At 49.7% G+C, this 25503-nt stretch overlaps 2 protein-coding genes across 12 annotated transcripts in view; both read left to right on the plus strand.

Annotated features, from left to right (window-relative positions):
* Positions 1–4470, plus strand: part of UGT1A6 (UDP glucuronosyltransferase 1 family, polypeptide A6) — a 72939-nt gene extending 68469 nt beyond the window's left edge. For 2 of the 3 annotated variants that reach the window (XM_005672294.4, XM_005672293.3), the window contains exons 2-5: positions 247–378; positions 984–1071; positions 1357–1576; positions 3271–4470. In XM_005672294.4, coding sequence (XP_005672351.2) covers positions 247–378; positions 984–1071; positions 1357–1576; positions 3271–3568 — 738 coding nt within the window. In that variant the 3' untranslated portion in view covers positions 3569–4470. 3 annotated transcript variants of the gene reach the window in all.
* Positions 4471–7131: 2661 nt separating this feature from the next.
* The window catches only part of MROH2A (maestro heat like repeat family member 2A), a 51046-nt gene continuing 32674 nt past the window's right edge, over positions 7132–25503 (plus strand). For 2 of the 9 annotated variants that reach the window (XM_084999118.1, XM_013984614.3), the window contains exons 1-16: positions 7165–7331; positions 8007–8143; positions 9247–9415; positions 10258–10353; positions 10586–10767; positions 12848–12979; positions 13435–13597; positions 15681–15779; positions 16374–16525; positions 17051–17194; positions 18742–18834; positions 19063–19141; positions 19271–19384; positions 22386–22462; positions 23368–23487; positions 23770–23880. In XM_084999118.1, coding sequence (XP_084855244.1) covers positions 9340–9415; positions 10258–10353; positions 10586–10767; positions 12848–12979; positions 13435–13597; positions 15681–15779; positions 16374–16525; positions 17051–17194; positions 18742–18834; positions 19063–19141; positions 19271–19384; positions 22386–22462; positions 23368–23487; positions 23770–23880 — 1638 coding nt within the window. In that variant the 5' untranslated portion in view covers positions 7165–7331; positions 8007–8143; positions 9247–9339. Of the gene's footprint in view, positions 8144–9180; positions 9416–10230; positions 10354–10585; positions 10768–12847; positions 12980–13434; positions 13598–15680; positions 15780–16373; positions 16526–17050; positions 17195–18741; positions 18835–19062; positions 19142–19270; positions 19385–22385; positions 22463–23367; positions 23488–23769; positions 23881–25503 lie in introns of those variants that run through there. The other 7 variants (XM_084999123.1, XM_084999124.1, XM_084999119.1 and 4 more) reach the window with 6 other exon arrangements.

Here is a 25503-nt window from a genome sequence, read left to right on the forward strand (position 1 = left end):
AAGAACCCAAGTGATAACTCTCTAAGGTAGGAGGCTTCCTCCTTGGGGATGGAAAGGAGTTAGGGATGGAGGGATGCCAAAACGCACAGTAATATTTTGTGTCTCTATAACACACACACACACACACACACACACACCCCTTTAATCACATTCTTAAGAGGAAGATACCTGATTCATCTCAAATGTATGCCGTCACCAAAGAACATGAGAAAAAAAATTAACTGGAAATTTCTCTTCTGCTTCTAGGAATTTGAAGCCTATGTAAATGCGTCTGGAGAACATGGAATTGTGGTTTTCTCTTTGGGGTCAATGGTCTCAGAGATTCCGGAGCAGAAAGCTATGGAAATTGCTGATGCTTTGGGCAAAATACCTCAGACAGTAAGACGATTCTTCTTTATCTTCATAAGAGTTCTAACCCCAGGTTTTAGTGTCTAAATTAATTCTCTGAGTTGGGCTTTAGTCTTGGGTTCCCCTGCCACTTCCCCATGATTAATCCAAAGTTGTTCTTCTTCATAATTTCACTCTCAACAACTCTGTTAAACCATGGTCCACTTCATGAGAAGGTCCCTTTCTCTCTAAATGACTCAATAGTATATTAAATAGAATTTTTTAAAGAGGAAAATGAACAAGATAATGTTTCTTCATATTGCATAAGAATATTTCTCTAAAAATCTGTTGGTTAGGACAATGGATTCATTTCTTATATTTCTACTTCTGTAGCTCTATACCCACTCATTAAGTAAACTTTCCTTTGATGTGCAGAAAACTGCAAAAATCATAAATGTGTAGATTGATGCATTTTTCCAAATTCACAAAGTGGAGGCACTCATGGACTCAAGCCTCTGGGACAAGACACAGAATGTTACCTGTCCCCCAGAAGCCTTGCCAAGGTTATATTCATTCAGAGGACTCCACTTTCTAGCAAATGCCTTGTTTTAAGAATCCTACTGTATTCCTAAACTCTGTTCTTTTGCTTCTGCAAGGTCCTCTGGCGCTACACTGGGCCTGCACCACCGAATCTTGCCAAGAATACAAAACTCGTCAAGTGGCTGCCCCAAAATGATCTGCTTGGTATGTGAGGAGGGTTTGATGTATAGCTCAAACCGAAGTTCAGTTAAGAAAGTGGCTTAGGCAGGGCTGTTCTAAAGGATCGTTTAGCTGGAAAACATCATGGCCAATGTGTCTCACACGGCTTTTTACCCAGTGGGGCATCTCAACTCACATTTTCATCTGCACACTTTTGCCAGGGTCACATATGGGTGGCAGGGGGTCCTTCGAGTACTTTAAGAACCTAGACGGTGCCCGATGTGAAACTCGGTGACTTGACCGCTGGCATCCCTCTGTTTTGCTCCTCAGGTCACCCAAAGGCTCGTGCCTTTATCACGCATTCCGGCTCCCATGGTATTTATGAAGGAATATGCAATGGTGTTCCCATGGTGATGATGCCCTTGTTTGGGGATCAGATGGATAATGCCAAGCGCATGGAGACCCGGGGAGCTGGAGTGACCTTGAACGTCCTGGAGATGACTTCTAAAGATTTGGAAAATGCCCTGAATACTGTCATCAAAGACAAAAGGTAAGGGAGAAGGTACCAAAATACTACTTGTATTTTGATCATAGCTTCACAAGAAATATTCAAATGTGAAAACAAATGCATTAAAATCTAATGTATAGGTAAGAAGATTTGGGGGTTATTATTATTCATTTTATAAAAAGGTGCTTTAATTCCTATATAATTTATCAGAGGAATGATTTTAAATATTATTTCCCCTGGTATACTTAAAACTCCAATGTATAAAAAAAAAGATGTCTGATCAATAAGTTCCTGCAAAGAGAGAAGTATTCCATTACAAGAAGCATAGTGCCCATAAGATTAAAAACAAACCAGGTCTGGAGTTCCCTTCATGGCTCAGTGGTTAACAAATCTGACTAGTATCCATGAGGTTGAGGGTTCAATCCCTGGCCTTGCTCAGTGGGTTAAGGAGCTGGCATTGCCATGAGCTGTGGTGTAGGTCACAGATGTGGCTCAGATCTGGCATTGCTGTGGCTGTGGTGTAGGCCGGCAGCTGTAGTTCCAATTCAAGCCCTAGCCTGGGAACCTCCATATGATATGGGTGCAGCCCTTTAAAAAATAAAAAGGCAAAACAAAACAAAACAAATGACTTGGTAGAGGTTCTCCAGTACATTATTATTTTAAAAAAGCTAATGAATCAGATTAAGCTATGAACTAATTTCATCTATGCATTTCTGAGCCACCTCTATCTGAATGTGAATCTCCATGTTCTAAGCTGGGACTGTACCTACACAAAATAAAGAGAAGTGGAAAAATATCCAACATCAGATTTTACAACCAGGCCATAATGAGTGCTCAATAAATATTGACTGAATGAATTAAAGTCCAAGAAGATCTATTTTGTATAAAAGAAGGTTTCTATAAAAGCAAGATATTTAACAGGATTTATGGCCAAATATTAATGGTACATTATAACGCTGTTTCCAAGTCAAATGATGGACGTGTTGAAGGATGGCAAGATCATAACTGCTCCTGCATAAGTGTCTTGCTTCTGTCTTTCTTCTTTTCTTTCTCTTTCCTTCTCCTCCCCCCCTTCTCCTCATCCTTCTCTTCATCCTCCTTCTCTTTCTTCTTCCAATGCATTCATATTAACGGTTGAAGCATCTTACTCATTTTGGATTTGAATGTTCTGACTCAGCTATTGACACAGTCCAAAATAAACAAGAATCCATTTTGCTTTAACAGGCTGTATAGACACTGCCTCATGCAAAATTTAGCACGTAAATGGTTTGATGTCTCAACAGTTGAATCAAAAGTATACCACCATCTTGGAGATGGCACTTAAGATGTATTTTACTTTGGTTAGATGTGATTGTTTGCAATCTTACTGAATGGGAAATCAGTAATAATTTCTGACATGACCTTTTCCTTTATTTCTTTATCTTGTTACCCAAAAAGTATGACCAAATTTCCTACAAAGTTATCATTAAAAAGAAAAGAAGAAAAGTAGGAAGCAGGTTTCAAATAATTTGAAGTTATGATTTTGGCTTCCAGTCTTCTTTCTTTATCTCTCTTTTTATTTTTTAGAGATAAAGTAGTGTGTGTGTGTGTGTGTGTGTGTGTGTGTTTCTGGTTACAATAGAAACTGCCAAGTTTGGAAAATCTGGTCGCGTTGCTAAAGCGGTAGCAAGCTTAGAAGGAGGGTAGTTCACTACTGCTGGTGTCCTAGGCACTCACACGACTGCCTTTGTATTTAGCTATAAGGAAAACATCATGCGCCTCTCCAGCCTTCACAAGGACCGCCCCATTGAGCCTCTAGACCTGGCTGTCTTCTGGGTGGAGTTCGTGATGAGGCACAAGGGGGCGCCCCATCTTCGCCCTGCGGCCCACGACCTCACCTGGTACCAGTACCACTCTTTGGATGTGATCGGCTTCCTCCTGGCGGTTGGACTGACGGTCGTCTTCATCGCCTTTAAGTGTTGTGTCTTCGCGTACCGGAAATGCTTTGGGAAAAAAGGGCGAGTGAAGAAATCTCACAAATCCAAGACACACTGAGAGGTTATAGCCATGCTATGTTTACTGAACCTTGCCATAAAGTGACACCTCAGAATGTTTTTAAAAAATGAAAATGATCTAATTGCTCGCCTATATAGAAAGAGATATTTAAATATCTTTTCTGCCCCCTCCAATATCTTTAATCTGGACCACACTTGTCATCTTTCAAATGACTCCATAGGAGAGCTGGGTAGGACCCTCTTTCAATCTGCAATACCTTTCCTACTTAGAAATGGGATCCATAGCTGCCCCCACCTAGGATGGCAACTCTAACCTCACCTTCTGGCATCTACAAATGATTATGATAGATTCCTTCACCAACAATGGTGGGTTAGAGGGAGTTCCCACTGTGGTTCATCAGTAACGAACCCAACTAGTATCCATGAGGATATGGGTTTGATCCCTGGCCTCGCTCAGTGGGTTAAGGATCTGGTATTGCCATGACCTGTGGTGTAGGTCACAGATGCAATTCAGATCCTGAATTGCTGTGGCTGTGGTGTAGACTGGCAGTTGCAGCTCCAATTCAACCCCTAGCCTGGGAACCTCCATATGCCATGCGTGTGGCTGTAAAAAGGGAAAAAAGAAAAAACAATTGTTGGTTCTAAATTATGATCATGCTTCACAGATAGTACTTTGTGCTTTTAAAGAAGGAAAAGTTTATTCTGTTTATGTGCTATTATATGAATGAACGGTACAGATTTTCCTGTATAGTGTGTACTTTGTGCCTTCGAGGGGAAAGAATGATGTGTAAAATCGGTGGGTGCTGTGTCTAAATCGATAATTATTGCTTGTACCCAATGGGTCTGAATTTGAAAAAAGCCCAAAGTATACTGTCTGGCAAATATGTTTTCTCTGATGTCTCCCATAATTAAAAACATATTAATAAATTCATATAAATTATATTTCTCAGATGGTCTCTTCATTGGTGTTGCATTTACTTATTGTTAAATCATATTTTCTCATTACAAAAGTCATGCTTGATTGTCATAGAAAATCTGAAAAATATAGAGGAGTGCACAACCACACAGAGGAAGTGAAATTCATCACGAATCATGTTGTCCAGAAATAACCACAGTTACTCTTTTGGCAAACACATACATTTATAAAGTATTTCAAATCTACCAAATCCACCTAGTGTTTTCTAACATTCTTTTTTTCATTCTATTGTGAATGTTCTCTCCAGGTCTTTATACAACATTTGACTTGTTTCTAGTGTCCAAGGAGTATTCTATTGCATGAAGAATATACCAGGAATATTTAACAACTGCTTCTGGGTGGACTCACGTTTATTTTCCTTTCTAAAAGAGATCTCACTGACTATCCTAGTAGCTAAGTCTTGGCACATATTCATGACTATTTCTGTGGGAACGAATCTTCAAGAAATCATGGTTGTCTCAGTTTCGGGTCCCTGAAGGTGAGGTTTCATGGGCATGTCGTGTATTTGGGAAGCGAAGGAAACCCTGAAGGGTGGTGGGGAGGGGGATGGGAGTGATCCAGTAAGGTGGCTCTCCCTGGGTGATTGGAGCTGAATACTGCTGGTCGATGCTGGAAGCCAGTGCAGAAAAGACACTAGACTTATCCCACCCAAGAGGCAAGGCCCTTGGGGATCTGAGCTCTTGTCCCTGTCAGTGATTGGCTGCTCCCAGCTGGTTTTAATTCTCTGCACTTCCAGCCATCCACGAGGGCAGGTAAGAGGGGTTTAAGATCCAGAGAGAGACAGAGAGAGGGAGAGAGAGAGAGTGCCCATGGGAGAGAAACGCAGGTGCGGTATTGGAGGTCTGGCCCTGTGCCCTGAGAGAGAAGAACACAGGGATGTGGGTGGGGCATGGGTGCATGGCTACACTGGGCAAATGGTCTAAGATACTCCCAATCTGCACCCAGAGAGGCTCCACCAGTGTTGAGAAAGCCAGATTCCCACTCCTCTTCAGTATAAAATAATACCTTGATTTAAAAAAATTATTTATTATTTAAAAAATTTATTTATTTATTTATTAGAGTGTAGTTGATTTATTGTGTTGTCTCAATGTCTATTGTACAGCATTAAAAAAAAAAAGAAACAGACTCACAGACCTTGAAGAACTTATGGTTACCAAAAGGGGCAGGAGGGAAGAGGGGAGAGAAGGACTGAAGGTATGGGATTGGCATATGCTCACTGAGGTATATGGATGACTGGCCAAATGGCACCTGCCATCTAGTACAGAAAACTCTACCCAGTATTCTGTGATAATTTGTGTGGGAAAGGAATCTGAAAGAGAATGGATGAGTGTATGTGTATAACCGAATCACTTTGTTGTATAGCAGAAATGACCACGTTATAAATCAGGAGTTCCTGTTGCGGCTCAGCAGTAATGAACCCGACTAGTATCTATGAGGATGCAGGTTCGATCCCTGGCCCCGCTCAGTGGGTTAAGGATCTGATGTTGCCATGAGCTGTGGTGTAGATGGGCAGCTGCAGCTCTGACTTGCCCCCCCTAGCCTGGGAATTTCCATGTGCCGCAGGTGCGGCACTAAAGAGACAAAAAAAAAAAAGAAACAAAAAAAACCATTATAAATCAATGACACTTAGAGAAAATTAAAAGAAAACATGGGAGTTAGATAGCAGTTGGATAATATTCAAAGTGCTGAGGAGGGGTGGAAATGCTACCTTGAAAAAAGGTATCAGGGAGTTTCTGTAGTGGTGCAGCAGAAAGGAATCCAAGACTAGGAAACATGAGGTTGCGGGTTTGATCCCTGGTGTCGCTCAGTGGGTTGAGGATCTGGCGTTGCCCTGAGTTGTGGGGTAGGTTGTAGATGTGGCTTGGATCCTGTGTTGCTGTGGCTGTGGTGTAGGCAGGCAGCTGTAGCCTGGGTATGGCCCTAAAAAGCAAAAAAAAAAAAAAAAAGTTATCAGTTTGATTGGTAAAAGTGGGATTTTGTTTTGTGTTATTATTATTATTGATTGAATTTTTTTCAAGCTTTGGAGCCATTTGTATATCTCTTCTGGAGAATAACTTTTCCTGTTTTCCTGTGGGGTATATTACCCTGAGGATTTGATAGGAGCACTTAACTGCATCACTGAGAATATGGCCTCTGCCCCATGTGTTTTTTTCCCCCCCACTTGTGCTTTGCCTTTAATTTTGTCCATATTTTTCCTGGTTGGTTGGTTTGCTTTGGGTTACACGTAGGAGTTTCAAGTGTGTGGGCTTCAAATTGGAGGTAGGCTCCTGGCTAAGCTAAGCTGTCTCTCACAGACCCATTTAGTCTTTCCCTAGGTGGCTTTTGCAACCCAAGCTACTCACACCAGTTCCCTCCCACCCCTCTGAACCCCAAGGTGTGGTGAGAACCCAACTTGGGATATCTTAAGCTAAAAAGATATCTGTTTGTAGAGCCTCCCTGGCCCCTCCCACCTGTGTGCCCTCTGGGTGCCCGCTTTACACCTCCTCCTCCGCAGCCATTCTCTCCTCAGTCCTGCGGATCCTCAACCCCCAGGCGCCGCAGGAGATGGACTGGATTCCCTCTTGCCGAGAGCCGAACTCCTGGGAGAAAGAACCTGATTGGTCTAGCTGGAACAGGTGGCCACTCCTTGTCCAATCAGAAGTGGCAGGGGGAGGGATTATAGACGGAAACCATGGCCGCCAGGAGCATGTAACTGGGGACTTAGTGGGTCAGGGAAGATGGAGCCTTATCAGCTGGGAGGTGCCCTCAAATATGTCTGCTACCTATATACAGTATTTCCATTTCACCCACTTTCTGCCTTGGCCCTTTCGTACATTTAAAGCCACAGGTGTCTATGAATAATATTTTCTTATTTTCAGGGTAGTTCCCATAGAAGCAGAGGTGGGAAGCTCAGTAGAGTGGTAGCACTAATGGTGGGTGAGTTTATGAATGTGAGTCTTATATTACTGTCATATTCAGAAAAATAATCTCATTTTCATTTTGGAAAACCAAGCAGATCCCTAAAACCAAAAAACATTCATTATAGGTCAATGCTACTGGGATCTCCCCAATCTCATCTTCCCGTGTCCTCTCTAGATAACATGTTCAGGGGCATCTCACTTTTAACCATTGATTATACTCATCATGTATGTAATTGTTTTAAAAAGGCCCCTTCCTCCACCCCTCCTGATAGCCACACCAGGCACAATGTGACTTTGCAGCTCTTCTAGCAAGAGTTGGAATCTAAATTCCCACCCCTTAAGTCTGGACTCATCTGTGACTGCCCTCAGTTGATAGAATGTGGTAGAGGTGATGGGTTCAGTTCAAGTCGACACCCTGAGAGGCCTTTGTGTGTCTGCCTGCTCTTCTGGAAACCTGCCCAGATGCTCTGACAACAACCTGGGCCAGCCCTACTGCTTGATGAGAGACACATGTCCTGATCACCCTAGTCACTTCAGCTGATAGCTAGCCTATAGCCAGGCATGTGTGAGAGGCCATCCCAGACCAGCCAACCCTCATCTAGCCCCCTGGCTGACCACAGATGCATGAATGAGTCTGGGTGTGCTTTGCTGGACATATCCCAGATCAACAGAACCACCCAGGTGACCCATAGACTTGTGAACAACAATCAACCGTTATTTCCAGTCATGAAGTTTTGAGGTAATTTTTTACACAGCAACGGCTAACCAATACATTCACTTTTGGCTCCAAGTCCATGATCTTTCATGTGTCAGGTATTCAGACTCTCAGAGGACAAAGGTGTGTCCCACCCACCTCTATTTCCACCACAACCTAGAGAGCCACACAGCAGGCACACAGTTGGGGTCTGTGGGGTGGAATTGCAACCATGTCACTTGAGCAATCTTTGACAAGGAGGCCTGGAACGGAGTGGGTAGAGGTAGGGCAGAGGGGGCTGTGAAAGAAGAGGCATGTGATAACTGCCTTCTGGTTTCTGTTCCATCGTGCTTAACATGTCTCAAAAGGGCAGACTGAGGAACAGTGTGTGAATTTTGTGGGAATAAATGTTTGGCACTAGATAGAGGAAGCTTGTTTTCTAACTTTCTGGATTCGGTGAAGTGGAAATGGGCTACTGAGATCATGAGCTCCTTGGTGTGAGAGGTGAAAAGCAGAGGCTGAGGCGGGCAGGACCGACATTGAATGGGAATTTTAATTACGCAGTCTTGGACCTAGGTGGCTCTAGGTCTTGTTCTGTTGCCCTGTAATGAATAGAAATTCATCATTCGATTGCTCAAACTTTTGATCTGGACCATCTCTCACAGTTACAAGTCACAGGGAATTTCTCTGGGCCGCACTTTTGGTTTAAGGAAAAAGGGTCACTGCCCTTTTACTAGGTGATGAATTTCTTTATCTTCTACATATTCCCATGATGGGACCACTCCACCCCATCCTGCAAACAGTCGGGTCCTTGGGGGAGAGGCGTCCCCTTCCTAGGACCCCTGTGTTGCCCCCATTCCCTCAAGCTGCCCTGACCACATCTCTCCACCTTGGGCTCCTAGGAGATTTGGCTCTGAATCACCCCATCCCTCCAATTTCCTTTCTACAAACAGGCCGCCATATCTCACCACACTCTCGAGTGACAGAAATGCTGAATGACAAAATAATACGGGTTTTTAAACACACATGGTGCTGTGCACTCCTCAAGGCCTTGGGTTCATAGAGCTCAAGGAGGCAGTTGACCTGAGAGTTCCAAGGGCCTAGGACCCAACGGTGATGATTCTAGTGAAACCCTCCCACCCTGCCAGGGGACCCGTAACTCCCCTTCTGAGTTACGACTGAGGAGCCCAAAGTTCTCATTTCTTGGTCAACCCATCCCACCTGTGTCCATATTCCCATTGATGCGTATCAAGCAGAGAACAGAGCTTTTTCTTGTGGTGTGTTTTTGTTCCATCCAGGAAAGGATTCTGAAAAAAGGTGAGTACTGAGGTCTCAGACTGGCTCCTTAAAGGATTTCCAAGCGGAAGGGAGCACAGGGTGGTGAAGGGCACTGGGATGGCGTTTGAGGACCTGGGACGAGGGGAGAAAGGATCTGGGAGCTCTTCATCCTCCATGGTGACATCTGTGTTTGTTAGCCCTTCCCAAACTACTGATGTTGAGAGAGCCCCTTGAGAAGAGTGATGAGAACTGCTGAGGTTGATTTCTCATTAATCATTAGTTTTCAGTGGCCAAAAAAAGGGGGAGGAAAGGTACTTCTTAGTCGAGTAGTTGTCTATCACCTTATGACAAACTACCAAACATAGTGGCTTAAAACAATACCCATTTATCATCTCACAGTTTGCAAGGTCAGGAGTCCGGGCACAGCTTAACAGGGTCATTTGCTTAGGGTCTCCTAGGTTACACTCAAGAGGTTGGCTAGGCTGTGTCCCTTCTGGAGCGCTGTCCTCTTCAAAGCTCATGTGGTTGTTGGCAGCATCCAGTTCCTTGTGGCTGTGGGACTGGGGCCCTCAGTTCCTTCCAACATGGCCCCCTCCATTGGCAGTTTACATCATGGCTGCTTACTTTCCAAGACCAGCATGAGAATCTCTCTCTAGTGTGCACAGATGGAGTCTTAAATGACACAGTGTGACCTTGGCAGTCATCCATCATGGGAGGTTCCCATCACATTTGTTTTATTCTGTTGGATAGAATATGGGGTTAACCAAGCCATGGGTTCTTCCCACACTCCAGGGGGTGCAGTTATGCAGGGTATGACTCCTTGGGGGTCATCTTAGGTTGTGTCAACACACCAGGAACTTTATAAATCTTATTTTCAAAAGAGTTTGAGGAAGAGATGGCAGAAGCAGCCATAGAATCAAGTGAGGACCCATCAGAGGAAACAGAGGAACTAGAACCTCTGGAACCAGAAGACAATGGTAAGAAAGTCACCCCCTTCCCTGCTCTCCTGCGTCATTTTAACCATTGACTCCTGGAGGGCAAGTCCCAGCCAAGGTCTCAGTCCCTCCATCTGTACAGTGGACAGTAAGTTCCTGCCCAGTCATGCCACAGGTGGAGCTAGAGCCGGGCAGGGGTCAGGATGACCAGGGCACAAGGGTCACCCCTTTTACTGGTCACCTTGGTATCACCCCTGTGCCATCTTTGTCCCAGGTACCTTTCAACAGGTCTCAAACCTCCTCAACATCATGGATGGCGAATCAGTGAAAACAGACACTGCTGGGGCAGGACTTGACATGCGGAAGATGCTGGCCTCGGTGATCATCACGGAGAAGGCCACCACCGAGCCCTCTGTGGTGATGAACGCTCTTATCCGCTGCCTGCAGGTGCCCGAGGTGAGGCCTCCTCCCCCCACAGCTGCTCCTATGAGCCCGGCCACCTGTGACTGCTTATGTGTCCACCCACTGCTCAGCACATGTTCGTGGATGTGGGGTGAGGTGCTGGGGTACAGAGATGGGCAAGACTGTGAGGTTCCCATTTCTCGAGGACTAGCTGGGGTCTGGGGCTCTCACGTGGTCTCCACGATCCTCTGTGTTCTGACAGTGGGCTTGGGAGTCATGGCCCTAGAGCAGGTGAGCTGAGTTATAAGGATGTGGAGCAGGTAGATGTGGGGCAGGGCAGAGACACACCAGACACAGGGTGCAGGGGCGCTTGGCCAGTGGGGAGACTCTTTACTGGGGCAGAGGCTGCAGTAGAGGGTGTTGACGGGAGTGATGGACAGGTAACTGAGATTGTGGTGGACCTTGTAGGACAGGGTAGAGTTTGGACCAGAGCATCAGCACCCTCTGAGCGCTTGTTAAAACTCAGATCTGGGGACCATGGTGAGAATTTCTGATTCAGTAGGTATGGGGCAGGGCCCAGGGGTCAGCATTTCTAGATGAGCTTCTGGGAGTGCTGCTGCTACTCCTCCACTGGAGACCACTCTTCCAGATCTCCTGAACTGTAGAATATCTTTTAGACTTTGGGGGTGGGTAGCAAAGGGGTTCCTTGTAGGAATTCTTTATGACAAGCTTTATTTTATAGAAAGATATGTGACAGCCACGAGGAAAGTGTGTTGGAGTCTGGGAGCAGAGGCAAGGGATTTGCAAAACAGACTTTTTAAATGTAGGCTCTGCTATTAGTCAGGTATAGTGAGACCAACAGCCCAGGAGGTGAAAAGAGAGTTTGTTACTAACTCACAGATGCCAAGAGGCAGGGGCTGCCATGCCGAGCAGTCACATAAGGAAGCACCAGGATTAGGAGGGAGGCAGAGGGTGTGAGGGGGAAATGTGAGCAGGAGTGTTGATTGTGGCTTCTCTGGGGGTGGATCGGGGGGACCCTGTGCTGACTGCCTGATACCCGCCTCTCTGAGTACGCTGGGCTGAAAATAATGAGAAGAGGGTGGATTCGCAGGCCACCCTGCAGGGCCAGCTGAATGAGCTGGACGGGAGGAGGAGAGGGGGAGGAGGTGGAGGTGGTGGAGTTGGGGTCAGAGTCTTGGGCGGTTTAAGGATGGTGGCTGCACCTGCCAGATGGGGTATTCATCATTCTGCATCCAATTGCAATGTGTGGGTTTTTTCCGCTACACCGTCAAGTCATTCTCCGACACCAGCTGGGTGTTGTCCAGTTCACCTCAATTCTGACACTGTCTGCGTGGAGATAGTGTCAGATCCCACAGGTTAAGGGCTCCGCCTGTTAAGAGCCCTCCCTTCTGGCCCCACTTCAGATGCCAATCGTAAGTCTGGCCAACTGGCTATAGATTGGAGTCCTCATGATCCTTTCCTTGGGGTCCATTAATTTCCTAGAGCGGCTCACAGAATGCAGAGAAACGTTTTATTTACTGGATCTCCAGTTTATTGTAAGAGGATTTAACTCAGGTACACCCAGATGGAAGAGATGCAGAGGGCAAGGGTGATGGGAAATGGCACGAAGCTTCCATGCTGTCTCCGGGCACCCCACTCTCCCCGCATCTCTGTGTGCACCAACCTGGAAGCTCTAGGAACCCCGTCCTTTTGGGTATTTATGGAGGAGGCCTCATTACAGAGGTACAGTTGGTTAAATCACTGGCCATTGGCTATCAATTCAACTTCCAGCCCCTCTCTCCTCGGTGAAGGTCAAGTGGTGGGAAAGAACGTTCCAGCCCTCTAATCCCATGATTGGTTCTCCTGCCCAGCAGTCCCCTTTCTTTGGTGTGGCCCAAAATTCATCTCATTAATGTAACAAAAGGCACCTTTGTCCCTCTTATCACTTAGTGGCTCTGTGCCAGAAATTGGACGAAGACCAGATTCCCATTAAAAATCACAATCTCACCAGTATCTAGGAGGAGGGCCGGTGGGAGGGAGAAGGGGGTGGGTTTGCGTGCTCAGGCAGGGCTGGCTCCGTCCCAGCCGTGCTGTCCCCGCCAGGACCCTCCCTCCCGCCATGCTTGTTTCCCAGATTTCTACTCAGCGCAAAATCAACATTTACAGCATCCTGCAGGAGATCATCCAGCAGGAGGGGGAGCTGGAGGAGCGCTGCGTCCAGAGGCTGGTGGCCATCGCGTCCAGGGAGATGAGGGACATCCTGGAGGTAGAAGAGCCCTGGGCTGGTGCCCTGCTCTGCCAACCCAGGGGCTGGGTCTTGGTCAGCGAGGCCCTTGTCCGGTTACCTCAAGGGTAGGCTGAGTGGCGTTCCCATCGCCGTTCGGATGTTAATGAACCCAATTAGCATCCATGAGGACACAGGTTCAGTCCCTGGCCTCGCTCAGTGGGTTGGGGATACAGCGTAGACGTGAGCTGTGGTGTAGATTGCAGATGCAGCTTGGATCCTGTGTTGCTGTGGCTGTGGTGTAGGCCGGGGGCCACAGCTCTGATTAGATCCCTAGCCTGGGAACCTCCATATGCCACAGGTGTGGCCCTAAAAAGACAAAAAAAAAAAAAAAAAAAAAAAAGGCTGAGCGTGTCTGAGGGGACCCAGGGGTAATGGAGCAGCTGGGGAGCAGCAGCTGCTGGTGACACCACATGTCCCTCACCTGCCCCCTGCAGATGGAGGGCTACCTGAGGGCAGAGGTGGCCAGTGACACCCTGGTGGCCCTGTCCCGGAACCACTTCAGCCTGGTCATGTATGAGCTGCAGCACCACCTCAAGCCCCTCAGCCTCACGGATGAATTTGTCATCCTCACCCTGGCAAAGCTGGCCAATGGCAACGGTAGGCACCGGGGGCCTCAGCCCTGAGTCTGGCCGGTTCAGGCTGCCCTCTGCTCCCACTGGGCCTTTGTCCTTGTCTCTGCCCCTATCCCCTTCCACGCATCTCTCTTCTTTTTTTAAATGGGAGTTCCCGGGCCGGGGATCGAACAGGTGCCTTTATAGAGACAAGCAGGATCATTAACCCGCAGCGCCACAGCCCCACAGCCGGAACTCGTACTCCTCTCTCTTCTTATCTTTCTCGGCCTTCCTCCTTTTCACGTCTGTGTGTCTCTGTCTCTCTCAGCTGCTAAGACTCTCTCTGTGTTTCTGCCTTCATTCCGATGTCTTCATTCCCGTCTTCTCCTCCACACCTCTCCCCTCCTCTGCTCTGGCTGCCTTGTCCTCTGTCTGCTCAGCCCCCCTTCTCCCTCCCTCTCTTTCATTCCACGAACCTGTGCTGAGCACCTGCTCCAGGCAGGCCTTGCAGGGGCTGCTGGACCACAGGTGAGAAAAACACTGGGAACCAGGAAACAAGAAAACAGATCATCCTAAAATGAGGTGGTAGTTATGGAGAGAGGAGACAGGCGGCTGTTTGAGATCAAGAAGTGGGGAGGGGACCTCATCTCTGTGGGGCCCTCACGGCGGTGGCGATACTTCCGCTCTGACCTGAAGGATCCAGTGAGGAGTATTTCTGTGAAGCAGAAATGAGGAAAGACATTCTGCACAGAGTGTGCAAAGGCCCTGCGGCAGGAGAAAGCTTGGTTCCTCTGGAGAACTGAGACGTCACCGTGGCTGGAGTTAGTGAGGGGAGATAGGCGGAAGAGGGGGTCCGAGAGCTAGGCGGAGCCTAGTGGTCGTGGTGAAGGGTCTGGACTTGGTTTGAGGGCCCCCAGGGAGCTGTGGAAGGATTTGAAGCTGCAGAGTTGCCTGATGAAACTTCCAGAAAGGCCATCCTTGCTGCTGTGAGGATGGAGAGGACATGGGAGGTGTGAAAGGTGACGGTGGCTCAGCCTGGGGACTCATTTGATGGACAGAAGTGGGCAACAAGACAGGGCCGTGGTCAGTGGACTCGCTGATGGCTTGGGTGTGAGAGGTAAAGGGACTGCCGGCTTTCAGGTCTGAGCAGCTGCGTGTACGGCGTGTTCCGTCTCCCGAGACAGGAAACACTGGGGAGAGAGAACTTGGGGCTCAAATGTTTCCTCTCGTGTGTGATGAGTTCGCATCCCCTGTGAGATGTCCAAGTGCAGAGTCAAGGGGCACTGGATGCGTGATGCTGAGGTCAGAGGGCAGGTCTGGGCTCATCCTCCAGGGGGGGCCCTCAGAGTGTTGCCCATGGTAGTTGACCCCAACGGAGTGAAAGCAGAGAGAGGAGGGAAAGGGCCAGCCTCCAGCCAGGAGAAGCCCCGAATCGGAGAAGACTTCTCCGGGGAACCGAATCAGGGGTGAGATGAGGACCACGTGGTGTCCTGGGGCCTTTGAGAAAGGGAGGGACTCGGGAGGGGCACAGGGGCCATTGTGGCCCGTCCTCTGGGGCACCTGAGAAGGCGGCTTGCAGGGGATGCGGGAGAGGTGGTGAGGACCCGAGGTGGGGGAGAGAAATGAGGGGCTCGGGTCAAGGGGGGGCGGCCTGTGTGCACCGAAGCCACAGCCTGAAGAGCGGCAGCGGTGGCAGGGGATGGGGTCCAGCCCGGAGGGGACTCTGAAAAGAGGAGCTGGCGGGGCCAGGGCCGGAGGCTAGGATGGTCTGTCACTGGACACCGCCTCTTTTTTCTCTCCCATCTCCCAGTTTCCTTCCTTCTTTGCTCTCTTCTTCTGCTGCCTGTGGCCTTTGTTGACTTCCTCACGCCCAATCTCTCTGTTTCTTATTTTTTATCCCAGAACTTTGGGGACACCCGTAGAGCCGGAGGCTTCTAGGGGAGCCCACATCCCGTCTCCCCTTCTCTTCCTCCTCCCTCCCCTCCCCTTTCCCCTCCTGCCCTCTGGCCCACCTCCTTCCCCTCTCATCTGCTTCAGGCTGCCCACACAAAGGGGGTTCCCTGGCTCTGTGCGGGGTGGGGGCGGCTGGAGGTGCGGGCTCATCCTCCACCCGTGCCCCCATCCCACAGTGTTTGAGTTCATGCCCTACATGGGCATCACGCTGGCCACCGTGTTCACGATGCTGAGGCTCGCCAACGAAGCCAAGATGCGTCAGGCGATCTGCAGTGGTACGTTTCCCACCTGGGCCTGCAGGTCTGGCCCATCCAGGTGTTGGGAGAGGAGGGAGGGGTGAACAGGTGGAGACAGAAGGCAATGGGAATAACAGGAGAGGGAGACCAGGAAAGTGTCTCCAGGTTGGGCTTGACTCGGGCAGGTTTTCGATGCCGTTTACATTGGACCACGTGGCCCCAGATTTTGATGACAATGTTTTTGTAGCTCAAACCTCCAATACTTGAGAAAAATAGGGCAAATGTCTTTGCTGCCCTCTGCCCTGGAATCTCCAGGATGTGAGTGAAAAGAGTCTTTTTCCAGGTCCTACCCTTGACCTAAGACTCAAGGGCAGGGTCCAGTCATACCTGTGCTCCTCCTTGGAGTGGGTCTGTCACACACGGACACACAGGGTAAAAATTAGGGAACCATGAAGGGGTTGGAAGAGCAGAGAGGGAGGGACGCAGGTGGAGATTTTTCCAGCAGCGTCTTTGGCCATCTCAGAAACCAGCTAGTTATAGAAGTGCATGAGCCCTCCATCCCGAGACGGTGGCCTGGGAAGGCGTTGTCTCGCCTCTGGCCCCTCTGGGCTCATTGCACATCCCCACGGGCAGCCATGGAGACCTTCTGCGAGACGGTGCAGTTTTACCTGCGGCACCTGGAGGACAGTGTGTACCCCGTGATGACCGAGGAGCAGTTTGCCATGAAGCTGTTCCCCATGTATCGCTATTTCGTGACCGTGTGGCTGAGGAACCACAACCTCGAGGTGAGACGTGTCCTGCCCAGGAGAGCTCCTGGGTCTCCTGTCGAGGTTCCCCAGCCTGCGGGGCTGGCAGGGCTGAGACGCCCCTGGACCCAGGGAGATGGTGGCCTGATTAATGGCAGAGCCGGGAGCTTGTGATACTGAACCACGTGGGCCCTGGTGCCTTGGGAGGCGACTTGATAAAGGCCCCAGGAATTGCTAGACGAGGGTCTTTGTTGGGTCCCTGCTACATGTGTGCTGGGTGCTGTCCGAGCAGTTTACCTGTGGGACCGATTTCCAGGCTGACTCTAGGCTGCTGGACTGTTTCATAAATGAGGAACCTGAGGCACACACAGAAAGCTTCAGTATCTGCCCAAGGTCACCTAAGTGACAGAACCAGGACTTGGGGGACAGTCTGGGCTCGCTGCCCACCTGGGGGTCCCCTGGACTTTACCTCTCAGGTCCCTTCTGCCACGCGTCCTGAATTCAGAGGCTAGGGTTGCCGGGGGTCCTGGGCCAAGGTGTCTGGAGACCCTGCTCCCGTGGTAGGTGAAGCTGGGGGTCATCAAGTCCCTGAAGCCCATGCTGAGCCTCCTCCTGCCCAACGATGACCTGCGGGAGCAGGTGTACGACTACATCCCCCTGCTGCTGGCGGAGTACCAGGGCAGCCTGGAGGCGCTCTTCATCACGCAGGTGAGGGGCTGGGTGGGCGGCCGCATGGGCTGGAGGCTGGGGGTATTTGGGATTCCCATGCATCCCGGGGGGGGGTGCATCTGGGGGGAGCCATGGGGCCTGGCTTTGATTGGCCCTCCAAGAAATGGATGCTGCCATTGCAGGTGGAAAGAACGAGATCCCGAAGGGTCTGGGAGGCCACGGTGAGGGCATGGGCTTTGTACCCATTTCCTAGGGCTGCGTAACAAAGACCCGTGAGGCAGGTGGCTTAAAACAACAGAAATTTGGGGTCTGGTGGTTCTGGAGGCCAGAAGTCCAAAATCAAGGTGTTGCAGAGTTCCTGTCTTGGGCTCAGCGGAAATGAATCTGACCAGTATCCATGAGGACACAGGTTCAATCCCTGGCCTTGATCAGTGGGTTAAGGATCTGGTATTGCCATGAGCTGTGGTGTAGCATACAGATCTAGCTCGGATCCCATGTTGCTGTGGTGGTGGTGTAGGCTGGCAGCTGCAGCTCCAATTCGACCCCTAGCCTGGGAACTTCCATATGCCGTGGGTGCGACAACAACAACAAAAATTCAAGGTCTTGGCAGGCGGTGCTCCTTCTGAAGGCTCTGGGGCAGAATCTGGCATCTTCCAGCTTCTGGTGGCTCCAGGCATTGTGTCACTGCAGTCTCCCCTCTGTCTTCACAAGCCTTTTTTGTGTTGCTCTCTGTGTCCTCGTCTCATAAGGACACCTGTCATTGGATTTAAGGCCAGCCTTAAACCCAGGGTGATCTCACCTCCAGATTCTTAACTAGTTATAGCACAAAGACCCCCTTTCCAAGTCAGGTCACACTCTGAGGTTCTGGGTGGACATGAATTTGGGGGGGACACCATTCAACCCCTGCCAGTCTCAAACCTGGGTGAGATGGAGCCTTTGCGAGGTTCTGAGTGGCGGCATGGCCCAGGCTGACATGGACCGTGAAAGGGTCTCACCGACAGACCAGGTGTGGCTCTTTGCTGTAAAGCTAGGAGCAGAAATGAGTGTGATGGAGCCACGTGTAGATCCTTCTGTCTAAAGATGGGGTTCACCTCCAGGTGAATAGGAGAGAAAGGGGAGAGGGGCCTTGAGTGCCATGCTCAGTAGCCCTGGCTCAGCACTGCCCAAGCTTTGCTGTGCACAGGAGTCACCTGGGGGCTGGTTGAAGCAGAGTTGGATTCAGAGGTCTGGGCAGCGCCTGAACGGCTGTGTTCCTCCCCTCCTTCCTCCCTTCCTTCCTTCCTTCCTTTCCACCCCACGGTATATGGAATTCCTGGGCCAGGGATCAAATCTAAGTCACAGTTGCAAACGACACCGTAGCTATGGCAACGCCAGATCCTTTAACCCACTGTGCTGGGCCAGGATTGAACCTGCATCATGGTGCTGCAGATATGCTGCTGATCCCATTGCGCCACAGTGGGTTCCATTTCTAACTAGCTCCCAGAGGATGCTGATAGATTCAGATCATGGAAAACACTGAGTAGCAAAAGTCTAGAGTTTGACCTTGAGTCGGTAGAAGGTCACCTGCCATTTCCCTCTTGCTGCAGGTCTTGAGGCAGATCCTGGAAATGTCGGTCACCACCAACACCCCTATCCCCCCAATGCAGCTGCACACCATCTTCACGGAGCTGCACGTCCAGGTGAGGCCAGCAGGCTCTGCCGGGTGTGGCATTCTTGGGGTGGGTCAGTGGGAATTGGGCTGCGGCTGGTGACGGGACGGGCCAGGGCCAAGGGTGAGATGATGGTGGAGCCCCTGTCTCGCTCCCGCCCACCTGCTTCCCGCTGGGTGCGAGGCAGTGGTGCTCCTGCACCTGCATCCCCTGCCCAGCTGCCTTCTGGCTCACCCTCCCTGCATGTCGCCTCCCCAGGTGTGCTCCAGGGCCCCCACCCAGCAGCAGTACAGCAGCCAGAACCTGACGGAGATTGTACACTGCTTCATAGCCCTTGGTGAGGTTCCCCCAGGGTCCCCTGGGAGCCCCCGCGGGAGTCCCATCCCCTCTGAGCACGGGGACAGGGCTGCCTGGTCCTGCTGCTCTGGCTCAGTGGGAGTGACTAAAGCCATCCTTCCGCCTGCAGCCCGCTCCTACCCCAAGGAGCTGATGAAGTTCTTCCTCAGCCAAATGGAGATGAGCAAGGAGGCCATCCGTGTGGGGACCCTGAACCTGATTAGGGCGGTGGTGAGCGCAGATGGTGAGCATGGCCAGGAGGGTGCGCAGGGGTCAGGGGAGGCCCTGGGTCACCCACGTCTGGACCTGCTTCATTTCCTCTTCCACAGACACTGCTGGGTGGGCCAAGGACTCACAGGTCTCAGCTGCTTCATGTTTTCTATCCTTGAACTTAAGCAACACTGCGTCCCACCCTCCACACCCTCGCCCCTCTCCATAAGCCTGAACCCCAGCTTCCACCTGGGTCTGAACTGCAAACTGTTTATCTGAATCCTAGTATAACCCCCAAAGCTAAATCAAAGCCTGACTATAAAGCCTACCATATAGACGTAGCCCTAAAGCCCCATTGACCATGTGGAAGCTGAGTCTGAAGCCCTGATTCTAAATCCCTAAGCCCAAACCCTAAACCTGGCCTTAATATCCAAAGGGAAATACTGTACCCAACAGCAGCAGCTCAGGGAACACCTTTGTGTGAATTTGACCAAGATGCCCCCTACTGGCAGCATGTGGTCATGCATGACTTACAAAGAGTGGGTGGCTTCAGTTCAGCCCTTCAACTGAGCGTCCTTGTGCAGTGTACAAACTGGACAACTGAATGTGAAGACACATCTGTTGACATTAAACCTCTCTCTTAAAGAAATGCAAATTTAAGAAACAGGGAGACCCTTCTTACTTATGGCCAGAGATGATAAAGATAATGTTTAGAATTGGCCTTGCCATTTTTTTGTAAGAGGCCAGATAACAAAAATACATTCAGCTTTGTAGGCCACGCGGTCTATGACAATTATGCAATTTGTATGCATAATTGTGCAATTTGTAGAGCAAAAGCAGTCATAGACTGCAGAGTGTGGCTGTGTTCTAATAAAATTTATCTACAAAAACAGGCTTTGGGCTGGGTTTAGCCTTAAGGCTATACTTTGCTATCTGCTGGTCTATTTTTATTATTTATTTTTTTGCTTTTTAGGGCTGCACCTGCAGCATATGGAAATTCCCAGGCTAGGGGTCAAATCAGAGCTACAGCTGCCAACCTACACCACAGCCACAGCAACGAAGGATCTGAACCGCATCTGCGACCTACACCACAGCTTGTGGCAATACTGGATCCTCAACCCACTGAGCGAGGCCAGAGATCAAACCCGAATCCTCATGGATCCTATTCGGGTTTGTTACCGCTCAGCCATGATGAACTCCTATCTGCTGGTCTAGAACACAAGAAACCAGCCCCTACTTCCTTGACAGGGGTGTAAACTGATAAACCATTTTGGGTGCTCAGTTGGATGGGGCCCAAAACATGGGCTCAACAACCTAACATTTTGTTAACTGTCTGGAGACAGATGGATAAAGATTCATGTTTTTGCGGAATTTGTGGAATTAATGATAATACTGCCACACAATGGAATATTATACCACCTAAACTTTTTCATGGAAAAGCTGCCCTCTATAAATTATAACAGTGTAGTAGGGGACAGCATATGTTGCATGACCTTCGTTATATGAGAGAAATCTTGGTGTTGATTTATGCATACAAGGGTTTAGAAGGTCACACCTAAACTGTTAGGAGTGGTTATCTTTTATTTTAATTTTGCAATGAACATATACTATTTTTATTTATTGATTGATTGATTGATTTACTTATTGCCCACAGCATGCAGTGGCTTGATGTGGGATTTCAGTTCCCAGACCAGAGACTGTATCCCAGGCTGCAGCAGTGAAAGCACTAAATCCTAACCACTAGACCACCAGGGAACTCCCTATGGTGTTTTTTTGTTTGTTTTTCTCTTTAGGGTCACACCTGTGGGATATGGAGGTTCCCAGGCTAGGGGTTGAATCAGAGCTGTAGTTGCTGGCCTACGCCACAGGCACAGCAACACCAGATCCAAGTCCCATCTGTGATCTACACCACAGCTCACAGCAATGCCAGATCCTTAACCCACGGAGTGAGGCCAGGGATCAAACCTGCATCCTCAGGATGCTAGTCAGATTCATTTCCACTGAGCCTATATAGGAACTCCCCTATACAGTTTTTATAATCAGAAAGAAAGGTTTCCATTTTGGAGATAAAAACTCTAAATTGTAATATTCTCCCTTGGGGTCTGAATACCTGCCACTTTATACCCTGAGCTCATTTCTTATTTTTCTGCCACCAGAATTGACTTCTAGTAACATCTAGCCTTGAGCATAGCATCAGCACAAGTGCCTAACTGTGATTCCATCCACACTGACCTCTCCAGAACTTTCTCTCTGCTCTTTTTAACCTCCCTTTATCTTCCTCCTTCAATCGAGCACAGAGGGGTTAGGTAATTTAGCCAAAGTCACACAGCTGGGATGTGCTGGAGCGAGAGTTTGAACCTGGGCTGCTTGGCCCTGGAGCTGTGCTTTGCAGCCCCCATGTGTCCGCTCTGTGTCTAGCACTGTGTGTCCAGCTGAGGAGACTAAAGCATTCTTAGGGGGAGACCCCGCCCTCAAAAAGAGTCACTAGGTTTAAAAGAGACACACAGAGAATTTCCCGTTGTGGCTCAGCGGTAACAAACCCGACTAGGATCCATGAGGACATGGGTTCGATATCTGGCATTGCTCAGTGGGTTAAGGATCTGGCATTGCCCTGAGCCATGGTGTAGGTTGCAGACAAGGCTTGGAGCCAGCGTTGCTGTGGCTGTGGTGTAGGCCAGCAGCTGTAGCTCTGATTTGACCCCCAGCCTGGGAACTTTCATATGCCACAGGTGCAGCTCCAAAAAGCAAAAAAAAAAAAAAAAAAAAAAAAAAAAGAGAGAGAGAGAGACACACACACACAGAGCAGAAGCCAGGGGAGTGAAGCATAATAAAAACTACATCCCCCTGTGCTGGGCTGGGCTGGGTGTTGAGAGCACAGAGATATGGGCAGGGCGGCTTCTGACGGAAGTGCCCCTGAGTTTGCGGGCCTGAGTCAGGCTCTCGGGAGGCCTGATGTGGACCAGGACCTCATGGAAGGTGGCTGGTGTGGCCTCGCCACCCCGGCCGGCAGATCTCCAGGCAGTTTCCTCTTTCAGAGCCCAGAATGAGTATCAGGACCATCTACCTGGCCACCCGGGTGGTCAAGAACACACTCTCTGATACCCGCTCCAAGGTAACAGGGCGGGCGCCCAGGAGAGGATGCACGTCAGGGCCTCTGCGGGGGGCAGGTGGGGGGCACGGGGGGGGCCCTTCTCCCACTAGCGGCACCCCTCCCTCCCCTCATCTCTGTGGGTGGAGCCCCTGGCCGCCTCCTCAAGCCAAGTCCTTTGATGACAAGCCCAGCGTCCCCGCCAGCCCTGTAGGGGAGCCTGAGGCCCTTGGAAGCTGTGGACCTGCTCCCGAGACCCTGACTAGGACCTGAAGTTTTCCAGTGAAGGGTTTCAGACACCACCCTGGAAGGAGGAGAGGCTGAGCAAACCCAGCTTCCGCTCAAGCTGCTTGGCTGGCGAGGGGTTTTATGAGGTCTTTCCCACATTAGAAAAAGCAAGTCTCCAAATCTGGGCTAAAAACCACAGTTCCAGCTCCTTGGCAGCCGGGGCTGCCTGAGTTTAGCTCCGCTTCTGGACGTGGACCCTGGGGAAATGCTGTTGAGCCCTCGGGTCTCAGGAAGGGGTGATCCGGGACGGGGGTCTGCACAGGGCTGGAGACGGGGGCAGAGCTGCCTTCAGTACCTGGAGGACCTCAAGGGAAGAGGGACACCCCCACGTATGAGCCCCTGGGTGCCTAGAATAAGAGGCTGGTTGTCCCCACTCAGGGACACCAGGTTAGAGCAGCCTACAGAGAAACAGGCGTGCTAGTGTCTCTGTCAGAGGGCTCAGACGAGGCTCCTGGGTGGGCGTGCTGCGGAGTGGGACCCCTGGATGAGGGCGGATGGTGGACAGAGAGGGCAGTAGCCAGGGGGTCCCTGAGGCCCCTTCCAGACCAGAGCACCCTCAATTCCAGCTGTCTCGTGTGGCAGGATTGGGTGTCGGATGCCGGACCGCTAAGTCCCGCCGTGTCTGCCCTCTGTCCCTTCAGGTGAGAATGGCTATCCTCCGAATCATCAGTCAGTTGGCCCTGTCTGGCTTCCAGGACAGGATCAAAGGCTGGGGCCTGAAGTATGTGTCCGTGCAGCTGACCTTATCCACCTACAAACTGGTGAGTGGCCCTGCCGGGCAGACCATGGAGCAGCTGGACTTTGGAAAGGCACCTGGTGGTGCAGAGGAGAGAATACTGCTCAGGGTGCCCAGTGCAAGCCCACGTGCGTGTCCATTCGCTTGAGTACCTGGACACACACAGCAAGGTGTAGGAGTCTAGGAAATACTGAAACACGTGCACAGCCCTGGGCTTCCTGGAGAGTCAGCCTCCAGGCATCGGGCCTCATGGGGGTGAGGAACCCACAGCCAGGACCACGACAAGCCCCTCGGTTCTGTGTTCCAGACAAATCACCGGGAAAGCTGTTACCAGAGGGACCTGGAGGAGAAGATGGTCCACAAGGTCACCATGGACACCGTGAGGGTCATCACCTCCTCTGTCAGTGGGATGACCAATGTGAGTGAGCCCCGCCCACCTGCCCCCGGGCCTGTGCTGATGGCTGGAGCCCATGCCTCGAGTCCACACTGCGCTGGGCTCGGGGACATGGTGCTGGCTCAGAATTCAGCAGCCTTGCTTCTCCCATTCTCACTACCTGGAATGGCAGGGGGGCCCTGATCTTCCAATTACCTGAGCTCTTGTCTTTCAAGATCTAGGCCCTTGATGGGAAATCAGTGCCCTCAGATGCCAGCACAAGGCACACGGTAGACCTAATAAGTATCAGTTGACTTATTGACCTAATAAGTTGACTTATCAAAGGTACTGTTGATCTGTCAACACATTTAAGGTAATGTGTTCATTATCTTAAAGCCCATTCAGTCTAGGGGTGTGTGTGTGTGTGCATGTGTGTGTGTGTGTAAATAAGTGATTTTAGTGGTTTAATTCCACAAATATTCAGTGAGTTCCTACAATGTGAAAGACACCAGGGCATACCCTGGGAGGGCTCAGTATGACCCTAAGATTTTCCATAGGCTTTAGGGGAAACACATGTGTCAACTTTTAATTGTAACACAATGTGACATAGCAATAAGAGAGGAAAAATTTACCATGACAGCATAAGGAGGGAGTCATGGTCTGTTAAGTGAGGCCATGGTCTAGATGGCCCCCATCCAGTGGCAGCTTATATTAATTACAGCAATAATAATAATAATATTAATAATAATACTACAATCCATTGGGCACCTACAGGTAGCAAGTGCTATACTAGATGTGCAATATGTAGAATCTCATTTAATTATCCCAACAACCCTGTGAGGTAAGGTCTATTATTACTACCCTGCTTTTGTAGATGAGAAAACTGGCTCTCCAAGGGACTCAGTAAGTTGCTCAAGAGTCTAAGTTGGTAAACAGTGGAGCCAGGATTAAAATTCTCTTTCTAGTTCACCATGCTGTCTCCCTGGGGTACCCCAGGAGCTAGGGATTCTAGTCCTGGTGGCTAGAACAAGTCAAACAATTTCAATTGTTAGCACAGGAGCTCACCCCAAAGAGTTAGGGGTGGGAATGGGGCTGAGTGGAACCAGGATTACCTGGGGGTGTTCCGTGATCACATGAGGAGATGGGAGATGGGAGGGTGAAGTTGGAGGCTAGAGATGCAGCTCTAAGGATCTGTCAAGAAATAGAACCAGGAGAGAGAGGCATATCGTTTGCTTTATTTCCAGGAATTGGCTTGTGCAATTGTGAAGGTTGGCAAGTCTGAAATCTATTTTTTATTTTTTATTCTTTTAATTACTCAATGAATTTTTATTACATTTATAGTTGTACAACAGTCATCACAACCAAATTTTATAGCATTTCCATCCCAAACTTTTAGTGCATCCCCCCACCCCCCCAATCTCTCTCCTTTGGAAACCATAAGGTTTTCTAAGTCTGTGAGTCAGTATCTGTTCTGCAAAGAAGTTCATTGTGTCCTTTTTCCAGAGTCCACATGTAAGTGATAACATTTGATGTTGGTACCTCATTGTCTGACTGACTTCACTTAGCATGATAATTTCTAGGGCCATCCATGTTGCTGCAAATGCTGTTATTTCATTCCCTTCAATGGCTGAGTAATATTCCATTGTGTATGTACCACATCTTCTTTAT

This window comes from Sus scrofa, chromosome 15 (assembly GCF_054392235.1).
Source record: "Sus scrofa isolate SSC_HxYL_T2T_F1_AM1 chromosome 15, Sscrofa_HxYL_maternal_Yorkshire_Landrace_v2.0, whole genome shotgun sequence".
NCBI lineage: Eukaryota > Metazoa > Chordata > Mammalia > Artiodactyla > Suidae > Sus > Sus scrofa.